Below are 17,376 nucleotides of genomic sequence, written 5' to 3'. Positions count from 1 at the left end.
ACTTTCTTAATACTGTTCACACATTATTTAAAGAGGGCACGCCAATTTTATTATGTACAAATAAAAAGATTATAATCAACCTTGATAAAAATAAGAAGCAACAACATTATATACATGTTACATACAATTAATCATTTTGCCATTAGTGGTCGGCGTCTAAATAGACAATTGGCTTAATCGTGATATATATGTATATATATATATATATATATATATATATATATATATATATATATATATATATATATATATATATATATATATATATATATATATATATATATATATATATATATATATATATATATATATATATATATATATATATATATATATATATATATATATATATATATATATATATATATATATATATATATATTCCTTTTGTTCATTGAACATACACGTTTCTACTTCCAACAATTCAATCTACGGTTTCGCAGCTGATACGTTCGAGTCTGATAAATATTAACATAAAACGCGGTAAATCACAAGAAGCTGCTGTAAAAATGACTAGTTTTTGACATTATTGTGGGAATGGAAAGTCTTCGTCGCAACTGGACTCTTGACTCGAAGGAGGCGTGTCGAGTTGCGGAAGACCCAAGTCCAGATATTCCTCATTCGCCGTGATCGTTAAAATCCTGTCCAAATCTTCTACCAATTCGGAAAACACCGGCCGTTCTCTGGGCTGATAGTTCCAACACTCGCGCATTAACATGTAGATTTCCAGCGAACAACAGGGTGGTTTTTCCATTCGATGACCGTTGCGCAATAGTTGGTAGAGCTTTTCCACGTTGGGAACTGACGGATACGGGGTGCCTGAAACGTAAAATGGCGAAGGTGTAAAATTAATTAATTTCGGTGGAAACCGAGAAACCCGTGGACAATGGACGTTTCGCACCAGATTCGCACTTAGCTAATAGAACTAATTTTACACGTGACGCTGTCGAAAATCTCGATAAAACCCATTTCGCTCGCTTTTGTGACGTGGAGAGTGGACATAAAGCATCGCGTTTCGTAATAAGACCTATTGTAAACAAAACTGGGCCGATATGTCACTGGTACATAATTAATTATCGAACCACGTCCATATTGTATTTAGTAAACACTGCGCCCTTGAATCGAAAAATTTGAAATTATTAGATTATAATACTGGGGCGACCATATCAGTGTATCTAAAGATTTTTTTTTCAGCATACCTCCGAGAGTCATTATTTCCCATAACAAAATGCCATAGGACCAAACGTCGGATTGAGTGGTGTATAGCCTGTGAAACAGCGCTTCCGGTGCCATCCACTTGACCGGCAGTCTGCCGTCTGTGGTTTTTCTGTAATAGTCGTGGCAATTGATGTCCCTTGCTAACCCAAAATCGGCAATCTTTAGAACGTAATCGTCGCTCACTAGGACGTTCCTGGCGGCTAGGTCCCTGTGGATACACTAAAACAGACCTAATAAAGCACCGAATGATTAAGTGCATTACATGGTACCCTTCTGGATGACAAGTAGTCCATGCCTCGAGCTACTTGGTAGGCGAAAGAAACCAAATCCTTTTGGGTTAAAGTTTTTTTTTCCTTCTGTTCGGCACCGACGGCCACTTCGTATCCAGACGAGGGTCTGTGTTGCCTCAAAAAGTCCCTGAGGTTTCCGTAGAGCGCGTACTCAACGACCACGTATAGTGGTCCGCCTTGAGTACAGCATCCGATCAAATTAATTATATTGATGTGCTTGCCGATCATTTTCATCATTTCCATTTCGGACACCAAGTCCATCATCTCGTTGTCGCTGTTCCCTTCTGTAAATAACACGTCGCATCAAATTCGAATCGAGAGTTTTTAGGAGCAAATTACCTTTTAGCATTTTAACTGCAACGACACACTTGTTATCGGGCTTTAACAGATTTAGGGCTTCTGCTTTGACAACTTTTCCGAATGCCCCTTCGCCTAGGGTTTTGCCCAAATGCAGCTTGTCTCTGGGTATTTCCCAATCGGAATCCATCGGAAGTTCGTATTCGGAGATCATCCCGTCGTTCGTCGCTTGGGCCTTTTGTTTTTCGATTTTTACCACCGGCATCAACTAGAATTTTCATATCGATAATATTTACGCGGTACCCGTCGGTATCCGGGAGGTTACCAGTGGTTCCGAAGCGTCAGACGTCGTGTTCATTTTTTCGATAATCACTTTTTTCGTCCAGTGCGTTATGATGGCAGCTCGAGCGGTTTCTACCGCTATCATTTTCTCCCTCTTTTCCCTAAAACAAATCCAGTAAGACAAAAATCGACGGATCGAGCCAATAATCACGCACCTTTTGATTTTTTGACGGTAGTATAGACAAATGAAGACGATTACGAACATGACGAATACTATTACGACGGTCACTATTACTGCGACCTTCATGGCGACATTTTTCAATTCTTTCGGATCGGCTGGAAAGATCGTTCCATGCGGGATATCGGTCAGTAATTTGCATAGTTTACTTACGAGGTTCTTCGTCTATTACGTGGAGATAGGCTGTAGATATAGTCCGGCCTAGGCTGTTGGCAGCTAGGCACGCGTACCAGCCCTCATCGTCGTGACTTACGTTCGTTATTTCGTAAATTTCCGGCGTCAGGGTATTGCCGCTTTTCTAAATAATCGGTTTTTGGAAAATTTAAAATCGAAACGTGCACGAGCTAAAACTTGTGACCAATCGGACTAATAGCGTTTGGTCGGCCGAAAATAATCATTTTAGTTATTCTTCTAGGAACGGGAACGTTAGTTAATGACTATATGGCGGCCGTTGTTTGTCATGCTGCATGCGGAACAAATGCCGAGGTTTAAGTGTAACCTTACTCTTAGTCGGGTTCAAAGTTTAACGTTAGTCGATTTATTAATAAAAACGTATATGAAAAATAATATACCTGCACCACCACGGTATTGTTTTCGAAATCGCTAGAATTAGTATGGGTCCAAGTAATAAATTGGTGTAAGTCAGACACGAACTCGCAAGCAAACGAAACGTTGGATCCAACTGTAACCGTCATGTTTTCTAATTTCTGTGTTATTATCGGCTTGTTGTGATACCTTTCTAGAAATGAAGAAAGTGACGAAATATTACCATCACCACGTTGAAACATCGACTACAACAAGAATTTATATAACATTAACCAATATTTTGTTAGTAGCGTGAATTGTTCAGATAGAGTCAATCATCAAAGGTTGGTATTTGACAAACCACCACCACCACCAAAACCACACGTCGGTTCGAATGAAAATTCCGCCACCCATACCCCCGAATGTTCAGTTTCGGTATACCTGTACTATTACACCATCGGGACTTTCGTCTTTCATATCGGTGGCGTTTATCGGTATTCGTATCCATTGAATGTAGGGTTCCAAATCGGCAATGACTTGGGGACACTCGAAAATGGCCGTGCTGTTGACCATTATGGTCAAATTTTGAGGATATCCGTCTTTTATATACGGTTTTGAGGGGAATCGTTCTGCTCATCGAAAAATTGTGTTGAAATAACCGACATGAATTTAAAACAACCGAATTGCCGAAGAAAGTTTGTAAACTAATGCGGTTAGTCCGTCGTATGGCGTTTATCAATAGGCTCCTCGTAGATTCGCCGTTTACTTCAATCATTTTTCGCAATTCGGTTGTTTTCGCATTTTTCGTTGATCTCGCCCACACGTGTGTCATTTGGATTATATGAAAGGATCCGAAACGTTTATTATCGTATAATTAAAGAACTGTTTATCCTCGTTTCCTCAAAATTTGGCATAGGCGTTCTAAAAATAAGAAAACCACTTACCCACGACGTCTACGTTATACGTAAAGTTGATACAGCCCAACACGTTGCAAACCACGCACGTGTAATTGCCTTTATCGTCGGTTACCAAATCTTCTAACGTTAAAGACCAATGGTTGATTTTAACTTCGCCAAGTTCACGTTTTGGCGGTTCGTCGTCTTTGTACCACGTTATATTGGGGGTGGGGTTGCCGTTGGCTTTACATTTCAAAGCCGCCATATTCCCAGCGGGTTTTATGACCAGTTTTTGCATCTTCTTTAAGAAATACGGGAATTCGTACACGTCTAGTTCGTAGGTTTTCACTTTTCGGCCCTTAGAATAGCACGCGTAGGTTCCTTTATCGGCGGCAGTTAAATTTCGAATTTCTAGTATCTCGTAAACCGACTGAAAAAATCGATATTAAGTTAATAAAACGTACGATCAAACGCGTCTAAGTGACCGACCAAAGTTTTGTTTTTGTTTTCCAGCAATTTCCATTCGATGTTTTCCGTTTCTGGACATTGGAACGTCACAGATCCGTTAATACGGCCCACCAAATTTTCAACCGCTTCCGATTGAGGCGGTTTCGGGTAATCCAAATACTCTGCAATCAGAACGAACAACAAGAGAAATGAAAAAGGTCTCTTCAACTTTGAATTTCGCCGGATGGAAAATATCCTTCCCTTTATTATAGGATCGTTTAGAATTCGCCATTAATATGCTGATTGTTAATCAACGAAATCTGGCTCGAAATCTGTTTAATTTAATTTAAGATTTATAATTTCCAAGTAAGCGTCAGGGGCGTGCAAACCGTCTGGGACGGCCGCGTGTTGTACGTTGAAGTTTTGAATTGAAGTTAATTTGCCAATTACGCATAATGGAGGCCCCATTCTTTTTATTTAGACGTCTCGTCTTGGCGCGTTATTTATTTTATTTCGTGTTGAATTCAAGCAGCGGCAGCGTGATTTACCTGTGGGTTCCACCGTTTCCGTTCTTATGACGTACGTCGTCATTACAAATATGAACCATAGCTTTTTCGTCATTTTTCCTGCAGCGCAAAAAAATCTGAAAGGAAAACACATATTTAAGGGGTTTTGCGCTTTTAACAGTTCGTGGTCGCTTGTTAATTTTAGCGTCACGCTGTCAATAATCACGTTCCCTTTTTTACGACACGGTTGCCATCAAATTAAAGCGGCGAATTTATGGGGTTTCGAAATTGAAAACGTGATAATCGACGCCAAAACAAAAACTATTTTTAGATTTTAAGACTTGTTTGAACATCGACATCGAACATTTACAATTACTGCGTCGAAATTAGAAATAAAATCGAAAAATAACAAATACCTAGTCGCCAAATTCAATAAACGTCCGGGCATTTTTAACGCGCAACCCCCAGCTAAAAATAGGGGGCGTGATGATTGCGAGTAGCGCACAATGCGTGGGCGTGGTTAAAAAAATATTTATAGCAATTAAACAAAATGTTTACCTTAACTAACTTCGATTTTCGATAAGCAAATGATTCAGATGCTTTAAAGGAAGCTGAATTTATTTATCTAAACAAATTTCAATTGTGAAAACATTCGATAGGTTTTGCAACAAAAGTCAAACACATAAACCTCGTCCTTTCCGCATTCAAAAATTCTTTAAAATAAATTAATAAATAAATAGATAGAGTCATTGGCTCAGGCACACTCTTATACCAATACCGAAGCCGTAAAAGGGATCTGTGTACCCTCTGACGCTACAGTGGCGGCGAGTAACAGTTTTGTGTGTTGGATGTACATACCTGAGGGCCCTAGGACATTCAAAAATTGATTCGTCATTGCTTTCGTCACGTTTTATTGTAAAAAAAACAAACAAAAAACAAAATATAATAAATTTAATAAATTGGTGAACGAAAAGTAGGTATCTAAACGTTTTGTTCGATATCAAAATATATAAGTATATCAAAAATCAATCAAACAAAAATATACACAAATAACTATTTTTTATCAAAAATTAAAAATTTGTCAATTATTGCAAAAAATAAAAAACTAACCAAAAAGTTTCTCGTCTAGGTTTGGATTAAGGGCTATGTAATGTAATGATTTAAAAATAAGGCATTCCTGTCCTATATAGTTTATCGTTAATATCATTCTTATACAATTTTATTAAAATGTTTACTTTCTGTTGTAAATCGTCCTTATGAAGTTCAATGAGTCGGGTTAAAATCGATCAATCCATAAAACTGTGCTTATCTAACCTTTTTTGCATTGCGTTATTACTTGTATCTATAATAAAATAAATAAAAGTTAAAATCAGAATTTTCATAAGGTGCTATGGAACTGTTGTCACCGAGATCAAATCAGAGCGTTATTATTTGTGAATGAGATGTGGATGAGCAATATACATTTATTTGTCTATCTGTTCTGGCCAGGGACGAATCTACATATACATCTTCATCTTGAATTTGAATATCTTTAGTTTGAACTTCAATATTGGTTTCATTTTTAGTTTAGTTCGATTCTTCTTTAATTCTTTAAATAAGCGAAGAAACTGATTATACTAGTACTTTGACTATGAAACTAACTCAATAAAATAATTCTAAATATAAAAAGCCTTTTTAAAGAAAATTCCCCAAGCTACTCTAATACTATTTTCAAAACTTCTGGATTCCTACGTCGTTTGTCGAACCCGAGTCACTGAACCTAGAATTGCAACACCTTACCTTTCTAATAATTTTCACATTAGAGATATTAAGCGTTTCATAACAAAATACACTTCACCACAACCTTCCAAACCAAAGACAAAAGTTCTTAAGAAATATAAAAAATCTCTTCGATCCGTCAAAGACAAAATCCCGTTTGAGATACCAGAAGTTTGCAGGATTCCATGCATATGCGACAAGGACGAAAGAGCCTTAAGACTTAGATACAATATTAACCACGACTCAGATCTCTACCTTTCCCCAATATAGGAATCAGTCGCCTAAAACAATGTTCATGCCCCTTCTTTATCTCCGCCCCCTCAAACATTATATAAGTATGTATTTATTATTTGGAAAATATCGCTGTATAAATTCATAAAAAGCGGTCCCAATTTTTTTCGCCTATTGTGGCTCTTTTTCATAGATTAAAAAAATAAATAAAAGGATTGCTGTGTCTATTATTTAGTAGTTAAAATTTTGAATAATGATTAGCTTTGATTTAGATTGGGTAGCACCTAGGCATACAATTTAAAAAGGAGCAACAAAAAAAAGTAATATAACACTTTTATTTTAATTTTTGTACGCCTTAAGGCAGTTGCCCCTTGGTGCCTTAGCGCAAATCAAAGCGTGAACGTTCGCCATTATGCATGGAATGCAAATTTATTTTCATTTTTCGAAATTTTAATGCAAGTATATGGAAAGCTATTAGCTTCAACGTCATTAATTAATTAAACTTTCGAATTTATCGTAAATTTCCTGTTCTTGTAACGACACTGAATGGTGTTTTAAAATTACACAGCACATGTGTTTCACACGTGCGATTGTTTCGTGTAGCTCCATAGCTTCGGGGCAACGGGACCCCCGCAGACCTCACTACCTGCGTTTATTTTTCCACCACCGGCGTGTAGTTGCCAAATATTACAAAAAAAAAAACACAGTGAAAGTGTCGAAATCTCGACACATCCGGCGATCATCTTCGCGCAGAAACAATGTTTTTATACGCAACAAATATACCCCTCTGTCGTATGTAGGATGTATCCAGCGAGCTGTCAAACTGTCATTCTTCCAAGTCACTAATTATTACACCGAAAAAGATACGCCCTGGAGTGGAAGCAATTTATCAGTTGAAAATTTCGAAAAAATGACGGTAATTAAAGGCGTCTTTTGGTATTTTTAACGTCGATGCGGCTATTAATACGGCGTTTTTCTCTTTTCTCCCTCTCTCTCTAGCGTTTCGTTTTATTTTCGAAAATGTTCTTTTTTGTCGAAATCTAACAGGCTCGTTGAAAAAAATTGATAACGCTTTTATAAAACGGACATTGGGCCGATTTTGTTTGATTCCCTAAATAGCTCTCTCATCGCGTAAGAGCCGGGATAAAAACATCCGGCTATATGTGGATCCGCCTCCAGAAACGTCTAGTTTATTAATATTATTTTTATTTATTTACTCTCAGAACTATCTTCCTGTACGGCGTTGCGTTTTCTGGTTTTATGATTCACTCCATGCCAGACGATATTTTAGATCAACGAACATACGTAGACGTATTTGTATTGTGCGATGCGACGGTTAGTAGTTTTAATTTCTGACCGTAGATAAATTAAAACAAAAATATTACTTTCAAAATTAAATCGGAACAGTGACCCGAAAGTAAATCGCCTCCAAAATCATGCGGCTGTTTACAAAATTCACAAAATTAGACCTTGTATCTTTGCCAACACTCAAAATTGCTAAGAAATACATCGATAAAGATACCAAAACGGCTCTAATTTTTTTATTATTGGTACGGGCACGGGTGTCATGTAAACAAACTTACAATCACGGGAGATTTACTATATGGTTCAGATAGAAACAGTTAAATAATTCCAAGTTTCCTAAAAGCCTTTTAAGACTTTAAAAGTTCCGCGTTAAAGTAACGACCCTGCTGGAGCGGGCGGTTCTGTTAACTCTTTCAAAAACCCTTTCGTAGTTTAAAAATAGTAAATTGAATGTTGAAGATGAAAGAATAAAAATCGTTTATTTTTAGTGTAAATTAAAACCTTCCAGGGATTTTTCCAAACATTTCTTAAATAACGAGTTGGTTCAATCATTTTTGGGAGGCCATAAAATGGCTGTTAAAATGAAAAACGTAATTTAATAATTCGAATATCTAACAGTTGGACACCCCTCTGATTTTGCTGTTTTTTCTTAGTGATCTGCCCGAATATATCTCGAATGGCAAAGTTTTCCATTATTGGCTCGATGGCATAATAATTATGCTTTCTGAATTAGCTGACGTCGTAAGAGTTTGCATTGGAAACCTTTAAAATCACATAATATTCACTGCAGTATTTGCTTCATATTTCTTTTACCCATGTTCATAAAAACAAAGCAGTATTTGACTAAAATTTTATATTAATCGACAAGAAAAGATAACTATTTGACCCAGAAAGTAAGACAAGTGGATTGAAATGAGGAAGAAACAGCCAATATTTGACCCAGAAACCGAAGTTTTAAGTTGATGATAATAAATATTTTATTGAATCGCAAATATTTGCTGATTTACTTCCCTATTATTATTATTATTATTATTATATTAAAAAGTTAAAAAAACAGCTTAAGACATTTTCATCTAACAAAAAAAATTAAAATATATTTAGATTAATTCCTATCTAAAAATACAAGAATTCAATAATTTGCCGCCTATTAGAACAAGATAGCGTATCATTTTATTTTGTAAATAAAATGTTTAAGTACAAATTTTTCGGGTGCATTAAAAATGACCGCGCATACAACTTTTATCTCCTAGTGGGTTTGAAAAATTTAATAGAGATTTTAACAGAACCCCGGCAGAAGTCAGTACTTCACTTTGAATTGATGACTGCAGGCAGCCAGTCCGAGATACTTGACGACTTATAAATTATTGCCGCCTGTTGGTTTTCAAATATTTTAACTTGAGATGCGTATAGAGCCGCTCCAGAATCATAAGAAAGTAACAAAAACGGATTAAAGAAAGGAAACACGGCATAACCACTTTAGAATGGAACGTAAAATATTTTTTCGGTAAAATGTTCTCACAGAAGTTTAAAATTCATTTTCATAATTTTCAAAAAGATCAAAACAACAAAAATTTATGTAATTTTTATTAATTTATCGTATTTTATACTATACCATTTCCAGAGGGCTTTAGAATAATTTACATAGGTTGACCAAAGTTTAAAAACATATTGTTATTCCCACATTATTAATCGGCATTTTCTTTCTTAAAATTTATGGATAAATCGTATATAATTAGCCCACCCCCTTTTGGGATGGTTTCTATTATTAAAAGGAGAAGCATTAAATAAATGAATTGCCTTTCAAATAAGCACGAACTTCAAGGTCATGTCAAACTTTGCTTAATATAACAATTTGTTAAATGTGTTATATATACCTTACACCCTGTTTGATATACATATATACATACATATCAACAACACTGGCATCTCTTCAAGCATTTTTTTGTTAATCCCTCCCTAAAATGCTAAAATTACTGGCTTAAACAAAAATCGTATGACAAGATTTGGTGTTCTTCTATCAGCTATAGCTTCAGGAAAAAAAAATTAATAAAAGTAATTTTGTTAGTTATTGCACTGAATATGAATATTGAATTAGATGGTTTGTCCTTTATGACGGAGATATTGATAATGCTATGGTACCCGCACGGCAACTAAGATAGGATGCTAATTACAAATTACTCAGTTCAAACCAAGCTAACAAAATGTTTTAATAGCTTTTACTGGCTTCCTGTAGTTACCAGGGGAAGATATATAATATCATCAAAAATAATATTATAATATTTGTGAAAAAATTAAAATAATATTTTCTAAGATTTTTTTCATTGAATTCAGGTTTTTGCTAAGTTTTTTTTTCTATAAAATATTAAATTTCTATTGTCCTTTGATTAATGTTTAAGTGATACAGAGAGGACACAAATTCAGTCGCCTCTAACTTTGGTACATAGCAATGAAATTAGGGATGGTATTATATGAGACAAAGTGTTACATGAACCACTATTCCATAAAAAAAATAAACCGAGCCTATGTAAAATGGAAATGTCATTTTCAGCAGAAAAAAAATGAGAATTGTCTCGTATTACAAATTCATGGCAATATGTCAAACGACTTTATATCCTCACTTTATATTACATGCCACCTGACAATACATAGCTTTTGCGTATTTTGAATGAGTTTATAGACAGCTGACAATTTCGCTTTTTTTCCTTAAAAATGGAAGAGTGTTAATTCCCACAAGACTAACATTTTTTAGAAAACTATTTTATTTTGCATTGGCCCGATATAAAGGTGATATAAGAAATATGCCCCGATGTCGAACGAAAGGTTGCTCTGTTTTAAATTGTCAATATTTCATTACTACTATGTCATTCTGGGGCGGCTATACCTGGAGATGATTGACGATTGAACATTTCAAAATGCGCAAAACTCAGCAAACCTGAACTGACTCATCGACGTCAAACGCATAACAATTTTGTGTTGCATTATGCCCGTGCCTTTTGTCGCTTCCTACGATAAGTAATTAACACGCCTTTTGTCGCGTTGCATATTCGTATTTTATTGTTAACCATCACAATCCCGTATTTACTAAAAGCTTTTTTGTAGTTCCGAGCTGGAACGTACAGTTCCTTTCACGAAAGACGACACGGGACATTTGAAAAACTTTCGACCCTATTAATAACGTTTAAGAGTTAAACTTTGTCATGTCCTCTAGACATGTGGGCTTTTTATTTTATTAAATGCGTAATTTTTATTCGTTACTTACAGCGCGCTTTACGTCGAAGAAACACTATTAACGATACGTTGTGACGGATCACCTTGTACATCAGCACCGAGCAAACAAGGGTTTTACGACGAGAAATCTGCTAGACAGATTTTACCGTTCATGCCATCTGTGTCGAAAATTTAGGGACCAAGATGGCTTTTTTACACCTAAAACGAGAAAGTTGCCAGAACTAGCCGAATGGTACATCGATAAAATAACAAAACCATATAAATTCCCATATCGAACTAAACGATCTTCGTAATTATCGAAAGATAGGCATAACATTTAATTTAATTTTCGCGTAATGGACCATTTATGAGAGATGTCTTCCAAGTTCGAATCAGTTCAACGCTTTTGCGATAATTATTTTATTGGTACTAATTAAATTAGATTTATTTATCGACTCATTTCTAATCGATGCCATTTAAAATATTTCGCGGAAAATTTCCACATTTAGCACGTTTTTTTTTTGGCAAAAATTATACTTGATTGATTCAAATTCTAAAGCGTTGCGTATTGTAATTTTGGTTCTCTTGGAAATAGCAGGATATAAGGGGAGAGCGCGCGACAATGATATTCAATTTAAATCGATTTACCCTGGACCCATTACTCAATCAAAGAAGCTAGTTAAGCTTAAGTTGCATTGTATTTCTGACCTGCACGTTTATTTCTTTATATACCATGTGGGTTCGAAATTAATGTAATTATATCATAAGTAGCTCTTAATACTAGCCTATGTCAATCGTTTGTGCAGTTTTGGCAGCAATTTCGAATCTCGAATAAGTCTGGTAGATATCAATCGTGTTTTAAATAACGGGTCAATGTCGCACTAATAATAGACCCCTATGTCGAACGCAAACATTAAAAACGCTTTACGGCTTTATAGAAACTAAAAGGTGTTAAAACAATCTTAACTAGTCAGAAGGCATTAATAGGATTTTTAAACTAACAAAAGATCCGTTTATATTTCTTTACTAGGAACTCTCGTAAACAGGACTTTGATATACTCCGTCTAGTTAGAAGTATCAGGTTGCTGTATGGCGTTGTCCAAAAGACTGTGGGAATTTTACGCGGAATTTGTATTAGAAGAAAACTGATTGCTTTTTTTAATGTAATATCGTAATTAGTTGTAATGTATTAAATCGCTTTAATTTCATGTATACAAACCATCAAATTTAATGGAACCGTTAATAACTTGTGGCAGACTAAACACAACAAATTTCCAACGTTTTTCGTCCGTTTCGTGACCATAAAAATATAAGAATCGCATCGATTTTTTCTGAATGCAATCTTCAATATCGACAACCCTTAGAATATCAGTCAACTATGCTGTCGGCAGATCACAACCTAATAGAATGCCGGATATCGTTTAACAAGCTATTCGAATCGAAGCTGCATAGTAACAAAGAACAACTTTGCAGTAGTAAAATTAAACGTGCTCTTAGTTCTATAACATCGAAGGTTTTAAGAAAGTGTAATAAATGTAAAACGTCCGTTATATATAAGTTTAACTCCGAAACATCTGAATCTTATTTTTCTTGTACTCTTGGCGAGTTGATATAAAATTAATTTGTAAAAAAAATCCAGCAATTAAAATGGTCTAGGGTTTTTATTTTTTTTTCTTTCTGTGAGATCAGATTAACGTTTTATATTTTCGAAAAATGGTCGCATGCTCTGGCATATATTATGCAGAACCAAGTATCGAAAATCTTTCACGAACAAATCGACGTGTAGCCGGTAAATTATAAGCGAAATCTTGGATCAAACACCGGATGTCACTTAACAACCAATTCGAATCTCAGCGCTTATTAAGATGCAACAGGGTTCGTACATGCTTAAGCTAACTCTACTTAATATGCCTTCGGTATATTGTTGTGTACCTTCGACGATGAATATTACAACAATGGCGGCTGAAAAATAACTAGCTTGTATTCCAGGCACGAAAACAACGGTGACGATTTATTGTGATGTCCGGTTTATATCAATTTTTAATTGCCTAGAGTAAGTCACTGTAACGTTTATTTCGCTTAGTTTTTGGAAAATATTTTTTTACCAATCACGGGCAAATGTTTTGTAAACAATTATTAGCGAAGTATCTTCTACCATATCCATTTCAAACGACTTTGTTCCAGGAAGGTGATTTACCACCCAACAGGGGTCGTTGACTATCTCCAAAGAACGTTTATGAAGTACCAGTACCTTGCAGCACTTACACGTCAAATGTTAGTGGTTTTATATCAATTTTAATATGAATCACTCCGTACGTTAGTCGAGATCCAATCAATGCAGTTAGTTCAAACAAACATGAATCACGATTCAATCGGCAAATTTGCATTCATCTCAATTGACCAGCAAAACTGTAAACAGATAAGGCTGCAGTAAATGAATAAGATTAATTGCGCGGTTTAGGGATTCAAACATTCGAAATGGAAACAAGTTTTATATCGGTGCTATTTACATAGTTATAAAATACTCTGAAGCATTTAATCTTGCGCCGATTAAAACTAGATCATTTAAAACACACGTAAAATCGGTTGTTAAGAACCAACGACAAACAATGTAGTCAAACAAAACAATGGACATATTTGTTTTAGTCTGTGATTTATAATTCATAATCAGTGCGCGTATTTTCGGCCGTACGTTTTATGCCGCATTAACAAAAATACATATTTCACTCTTTCAATGCCAATCAAAATTAAAAACGTGACTAATAGGCCTGAAATCGAGCTTTTTAAACAGTGGTTCTCAAAAATCGGTTGGGTTTGAATAACCGGAGCGTTAATTCATTTTTCTGCGTCGCGTCGCCTCAATTATTTTTATTTATATAATTTTTTGATTTGGACATAATGATAATAACAGCCTGGATCGGTTTTTATCAGTTCTTCAAATATTTGTATTGTCCCTCTGCAGATAATACGCCGTGTGCTTTGCCATCTCGCAAGGCCAACATTTTTTTCCAAAGCATGATTAATAAAAATATTAAGGCGTAAACTCTTGAATATACAAGGAAAGGGGAAATCTAGAAACTACCCTTTATAGCTGTCGTTAGGTTACGCGATTCAGGGTACTTGGGTTGGAGAAAAATGAAAAATTGTGCCTAAATATGTATCAATTTTAACAGAGACTTTGAAAATTTACTTCCCGTGTGTTTTTATCTGTTTTTCATCCTCATAATTGTCTAAGATTTGGCGCAAATATCTGTCCTGTAACTATATCGTCGTTAAACTATTGAAAGAGGAACTGAAATCGCGTTACTAATGAAAATATGATCTAAACGTCCGTGTTTTGTTTTCTGCAGCGATATAAGTCTGTTTGTGAATGAATGTTGTGGGCAATTCGATACACTCCCTTCTCATTTACGTGCCGTAAACCATATTGTTTGATCTTGAACTACATATTCTACATTGTATGCACGTACAATAACGTAGTGTTCAATTTTAGAAATACGTGGAACATATGGGTTCTTTCACTTTGTTTTGCGTACGACATAGTTGCAGGTAACTGGCATTGAATTTCTTATTTGTTCAATTATTCAATAAATCTTTCTTTTTTTAGATCAGTTGAAGGGAAGAAACTAAAGCTTAATCCATCAAATTTTGTTGTAATTTTGTAATTAATAACGTGAGATGTTCGAGGTAAAGTAAGCTTTTCATTAAGCCCGTTAGCAAAATAATCAGAGCGCGCTAAAAATATCGCGAAAAATTTTGCGAATAAAGAAATGCGCCAAAATAGACATCGCTAGGTGAACGTGTATACAAAACACAGCGATTCAGTCAGTCGCGTTTCGATAAATCGCGACGGTATCACTGAACTTACCTCCGAAAATCAGTAACGGGTTCAAATATACAGTCAGTTTTTTGGAAGCACCGAAATCACCGTAATTAAAAAATTCGTTCGCACTCGAAATGAATCGAAAACATCATTACGTAGAATATATACGGGTATATCTGTGAAGCGCGGCAGACGACTGGGTTTAGGGTGGGCACCCAATGTGACAGTCCCTTAGAGAACGGCCCTAATGGCTCAAGCTCATCTTTTTAGGTGGGAGTACTACCACGTTGCGACGCTGGCGACTGGCGGACTTCTGGCCGGCAAGCTCTACCGATCCGCGTCTATTTTCTACCGCGGCACTCGAATGTGTGGTGCACATTGCCGTTGCTTCTGCAAATAATTATCATCAACCGCGGCTCTTTCCAGATGCTGTTTATAGTGTGTGCTGTTTCAGTCTTGACCTTAGTTTTCAGATAATTTAACACTAACCGCGTGTATTGACCGTTTATACCATTGATTTTATAGCGAGACCTCTTAATTCATCGCTTTAGTGGCAATTCGAAACATTTGAGACGAAAAATATATAAATAACAATGACATTAGCATTTTTATTGTTAAGGCCAACCGCACCACTGGACTCCCTACTGCTTATAAGTTCTTCGGTTTGAATTGAATCAAATCTGCAAGAACCACAGGCTTACTGGGGGTTCGGAAATTATAATATTAAATATTATACCAAATTTCACATAAAACCGTTAATGCCTTGGCTGCCCACGGCCTTCAGAAAATGTTCTCAAACTTTTTTATTTTTAATTAAATTAAATTTATCATTAAAAAAAAAGTTTAAACATAAGCTAAAATTAATGGGCATCGGCAGTCAAGACTCACTGCGACTCAAAGGATCTCTCTATAGCTGCAGAGCCATCTCTCGATTGGCCCTCAAATTGGCCTAGCACCTGTGTGCATAACTGTGTTTTACCCTTGGCAGAATTTACGTTCAGTGTTTTGTTAAACTTCCATTAGAATTAGGTGCCTCTTAATCCGGCACTTGCTGGTCAAATTGGGAAAAACTTTCATATATTTAAATAAATTTCAACTCGTTTATTCTCTCTCTATTTACACAAGTTTTGACCGAAATATGTTTTAAGAGAAAGAAAACTAAATCGAATACAAGCTCCATTAGGCTACTCGGTTTGTTTTATTTTCTTAATTTTAGGCGTAAAAACGTTACTGATATCAAAAAACTACTTGCTCATTAGTACTATAATTATTTTGTTAAGTTTTACCATTTTACAATTCGCAAAATTTCATTTGAATGTTTTACACACCTCAACAAAAATTTTTCGATTATCCTTCTCGTTGACTTGAAGATTGTTCGTTTGATTATGTACTCCCTGACTCCCCCCTCCCCCACCTCGTGCCGAGTAATTTGTTCATTTGACATCTGGAACAAGTTGAGGCCGATGAGTATTTATTGTGGTGAGACAGTGTTTTTAATATTTCAGTACTGCCATATTCGTCTTGCGTGTGTGTTGATTTACTTTTTAATGCGGTTCGGGGCCACCCCTTGTAAGATTTATCAGACGCCCTTGCTGCGGATAGGTTATAAGAAAATGCATTTGAATTTTAAAATAGGACCAAAAATTGTGCGTTGCGTCGGCGTTGTCACATTAATTTTACACGTAAATTTAACGTCGACAGCGGCGTGACAAGATTAGATGCATTTAGAAGTGTAGCGAACAAACCACGAGCTAAAGATATAGTCCTATGGGCACCAGATAGACGTATATAGCAGGTAATGGCGGAGGCGTATATATACACGGTGTGTCGTTAACCGCTGATGACATCGGAAGTGGGATTGTTTCGTTAAACATTTTTTTTTTCAGAACAACAAAATTATAAACCTATAATTCTGTGGAAGACGGCTGCCATATTTTATTTGCAGACTATTAAAAAAGCTCGTTAACATAAAATTGAAGGAATTTATGTATTATCACGTTTTTACTTGATCCATACGCGGACGACATTTAATCCGGTCTCGTGGCAGCCGGATCTCCCTTAATTTTTTTACATTTTTGTCGTGCTACTAAATTTTCTACCCAGTGTGCGTGGGTTTGCTGACCAAAAATAATTTAATTGTAATTATACCGTATACATTTCGTATAGACTGGCTGGGGATATCCAAATAGACTAACCCGGTTCAAATAAATACTGACCCAAAGGTTTATTTAACCAAAGGCCATTTTTTTGCGAGTTATTTTTATTAACTGACTGACACGAACCAGGTGATTCTCGGGCTAAATAATACTGAAATTTTACATCAACAAACCACGTCCACCCACTCCACACGTAA

The 17,376-nt window shown here is 35.8% G+C and overlaps 1 protein-coding gene and 1 long non-coding RNA gene across 4 annotated transcripts; one reads left to right on the top strand and one right to left on the bottom strand.

The window, feature by feature from the left end:
- Positions 1 to 344: 344 nt before the first annotated feature.
- Positions 345 to 15,207, bottom strand: LOC132695549 (fibroblast growth factor receptor homolog 1-like). 3 transcript variants are annotated; one of them, XM_060659860.1, is made up of 13 exons: positions 15,069 to 15,202; positions 11,253 to 11,419; positions 4,742 to 4,836; positions 4,236 to 4,375; positions 3,795 to 4,176; positions 3,292 to 3,479; positions 2,479 to 2,623; positions 2,303 to 2,423; positions 2,131 to 2,248; positions 1,848 to 2,073; positions 1,488 to 1,792; positions 1,200 to 1,437; positions 345 to 819 (listed from the first exon to the last, which is right to left on the bottom strand). In XM_060659860.1, the coding sequence occupies exons 3-13, from the start codon at positions 4,812 to 4,814 to the stop codon at positions 527 to 529; spliced, it is 2,229 nt and encodes a 742-aa protein (XP_060515843.1). In that variant the 5' UTR covers positions 4,815 to 4,836; positions 11,253 to 11,419; positions 15,069 to 15,202; the 3' UTR covers positions 345 to 526. The 3 variants fall into 3 exon arrangements, with proteins under 3 accessions (XP_060515843.1, XP_060515842.1, XP_060515844.1); XM_060659859.1 differs by lacking the exon at positions 11,253 to 11,419 and having other exon boundaries at positions 15,069 to 15,207; XM_060659861.1 differs by lacking the exons at positions 3,292 to 3,479; positions 11,253 to 11,419 and adding an exon at positions 2,898 to 3,064 and having other exon boundaries at positions 15,069 to 15,207.
- Positions 14,637 to 15,424, top strand: LOC132695550 (uncharacterized). The gene is made up of 3 exons (XR_009617847.1): positions 14,637 to 14,749; positions 14,808 to 14,887; positions 15,294 to 15,424. It is a non-coding gene; the product is annotated as an uncharacterized LOC132695550 (long non-coding RNA).
- Positions 15,425 to 17,376: the final 1,952 nt, after the last annotated feature.

Source organism: Cylas formicarius, unplaced genomic scaffold (assembly GCF_029955315.1).
Source record: "Cylas formicarius isolate icCylForm1 unplaced genomic scaffold, icCylForm1.1 PGA_scaffold_12__32_contigs__length_19106922, whole genome shotgun sequence".
NCBI lineage: Eukaryota > Metazoa > Arthropoda > Insecta > Coleoptera > Brentidae > Cylas > Cylas formicarius.
The sequence above is the reverse complement of the archived record's forward strand: the minus strand, read 5'-3'. Positions and strand labels throughout refer to the sequence as shown.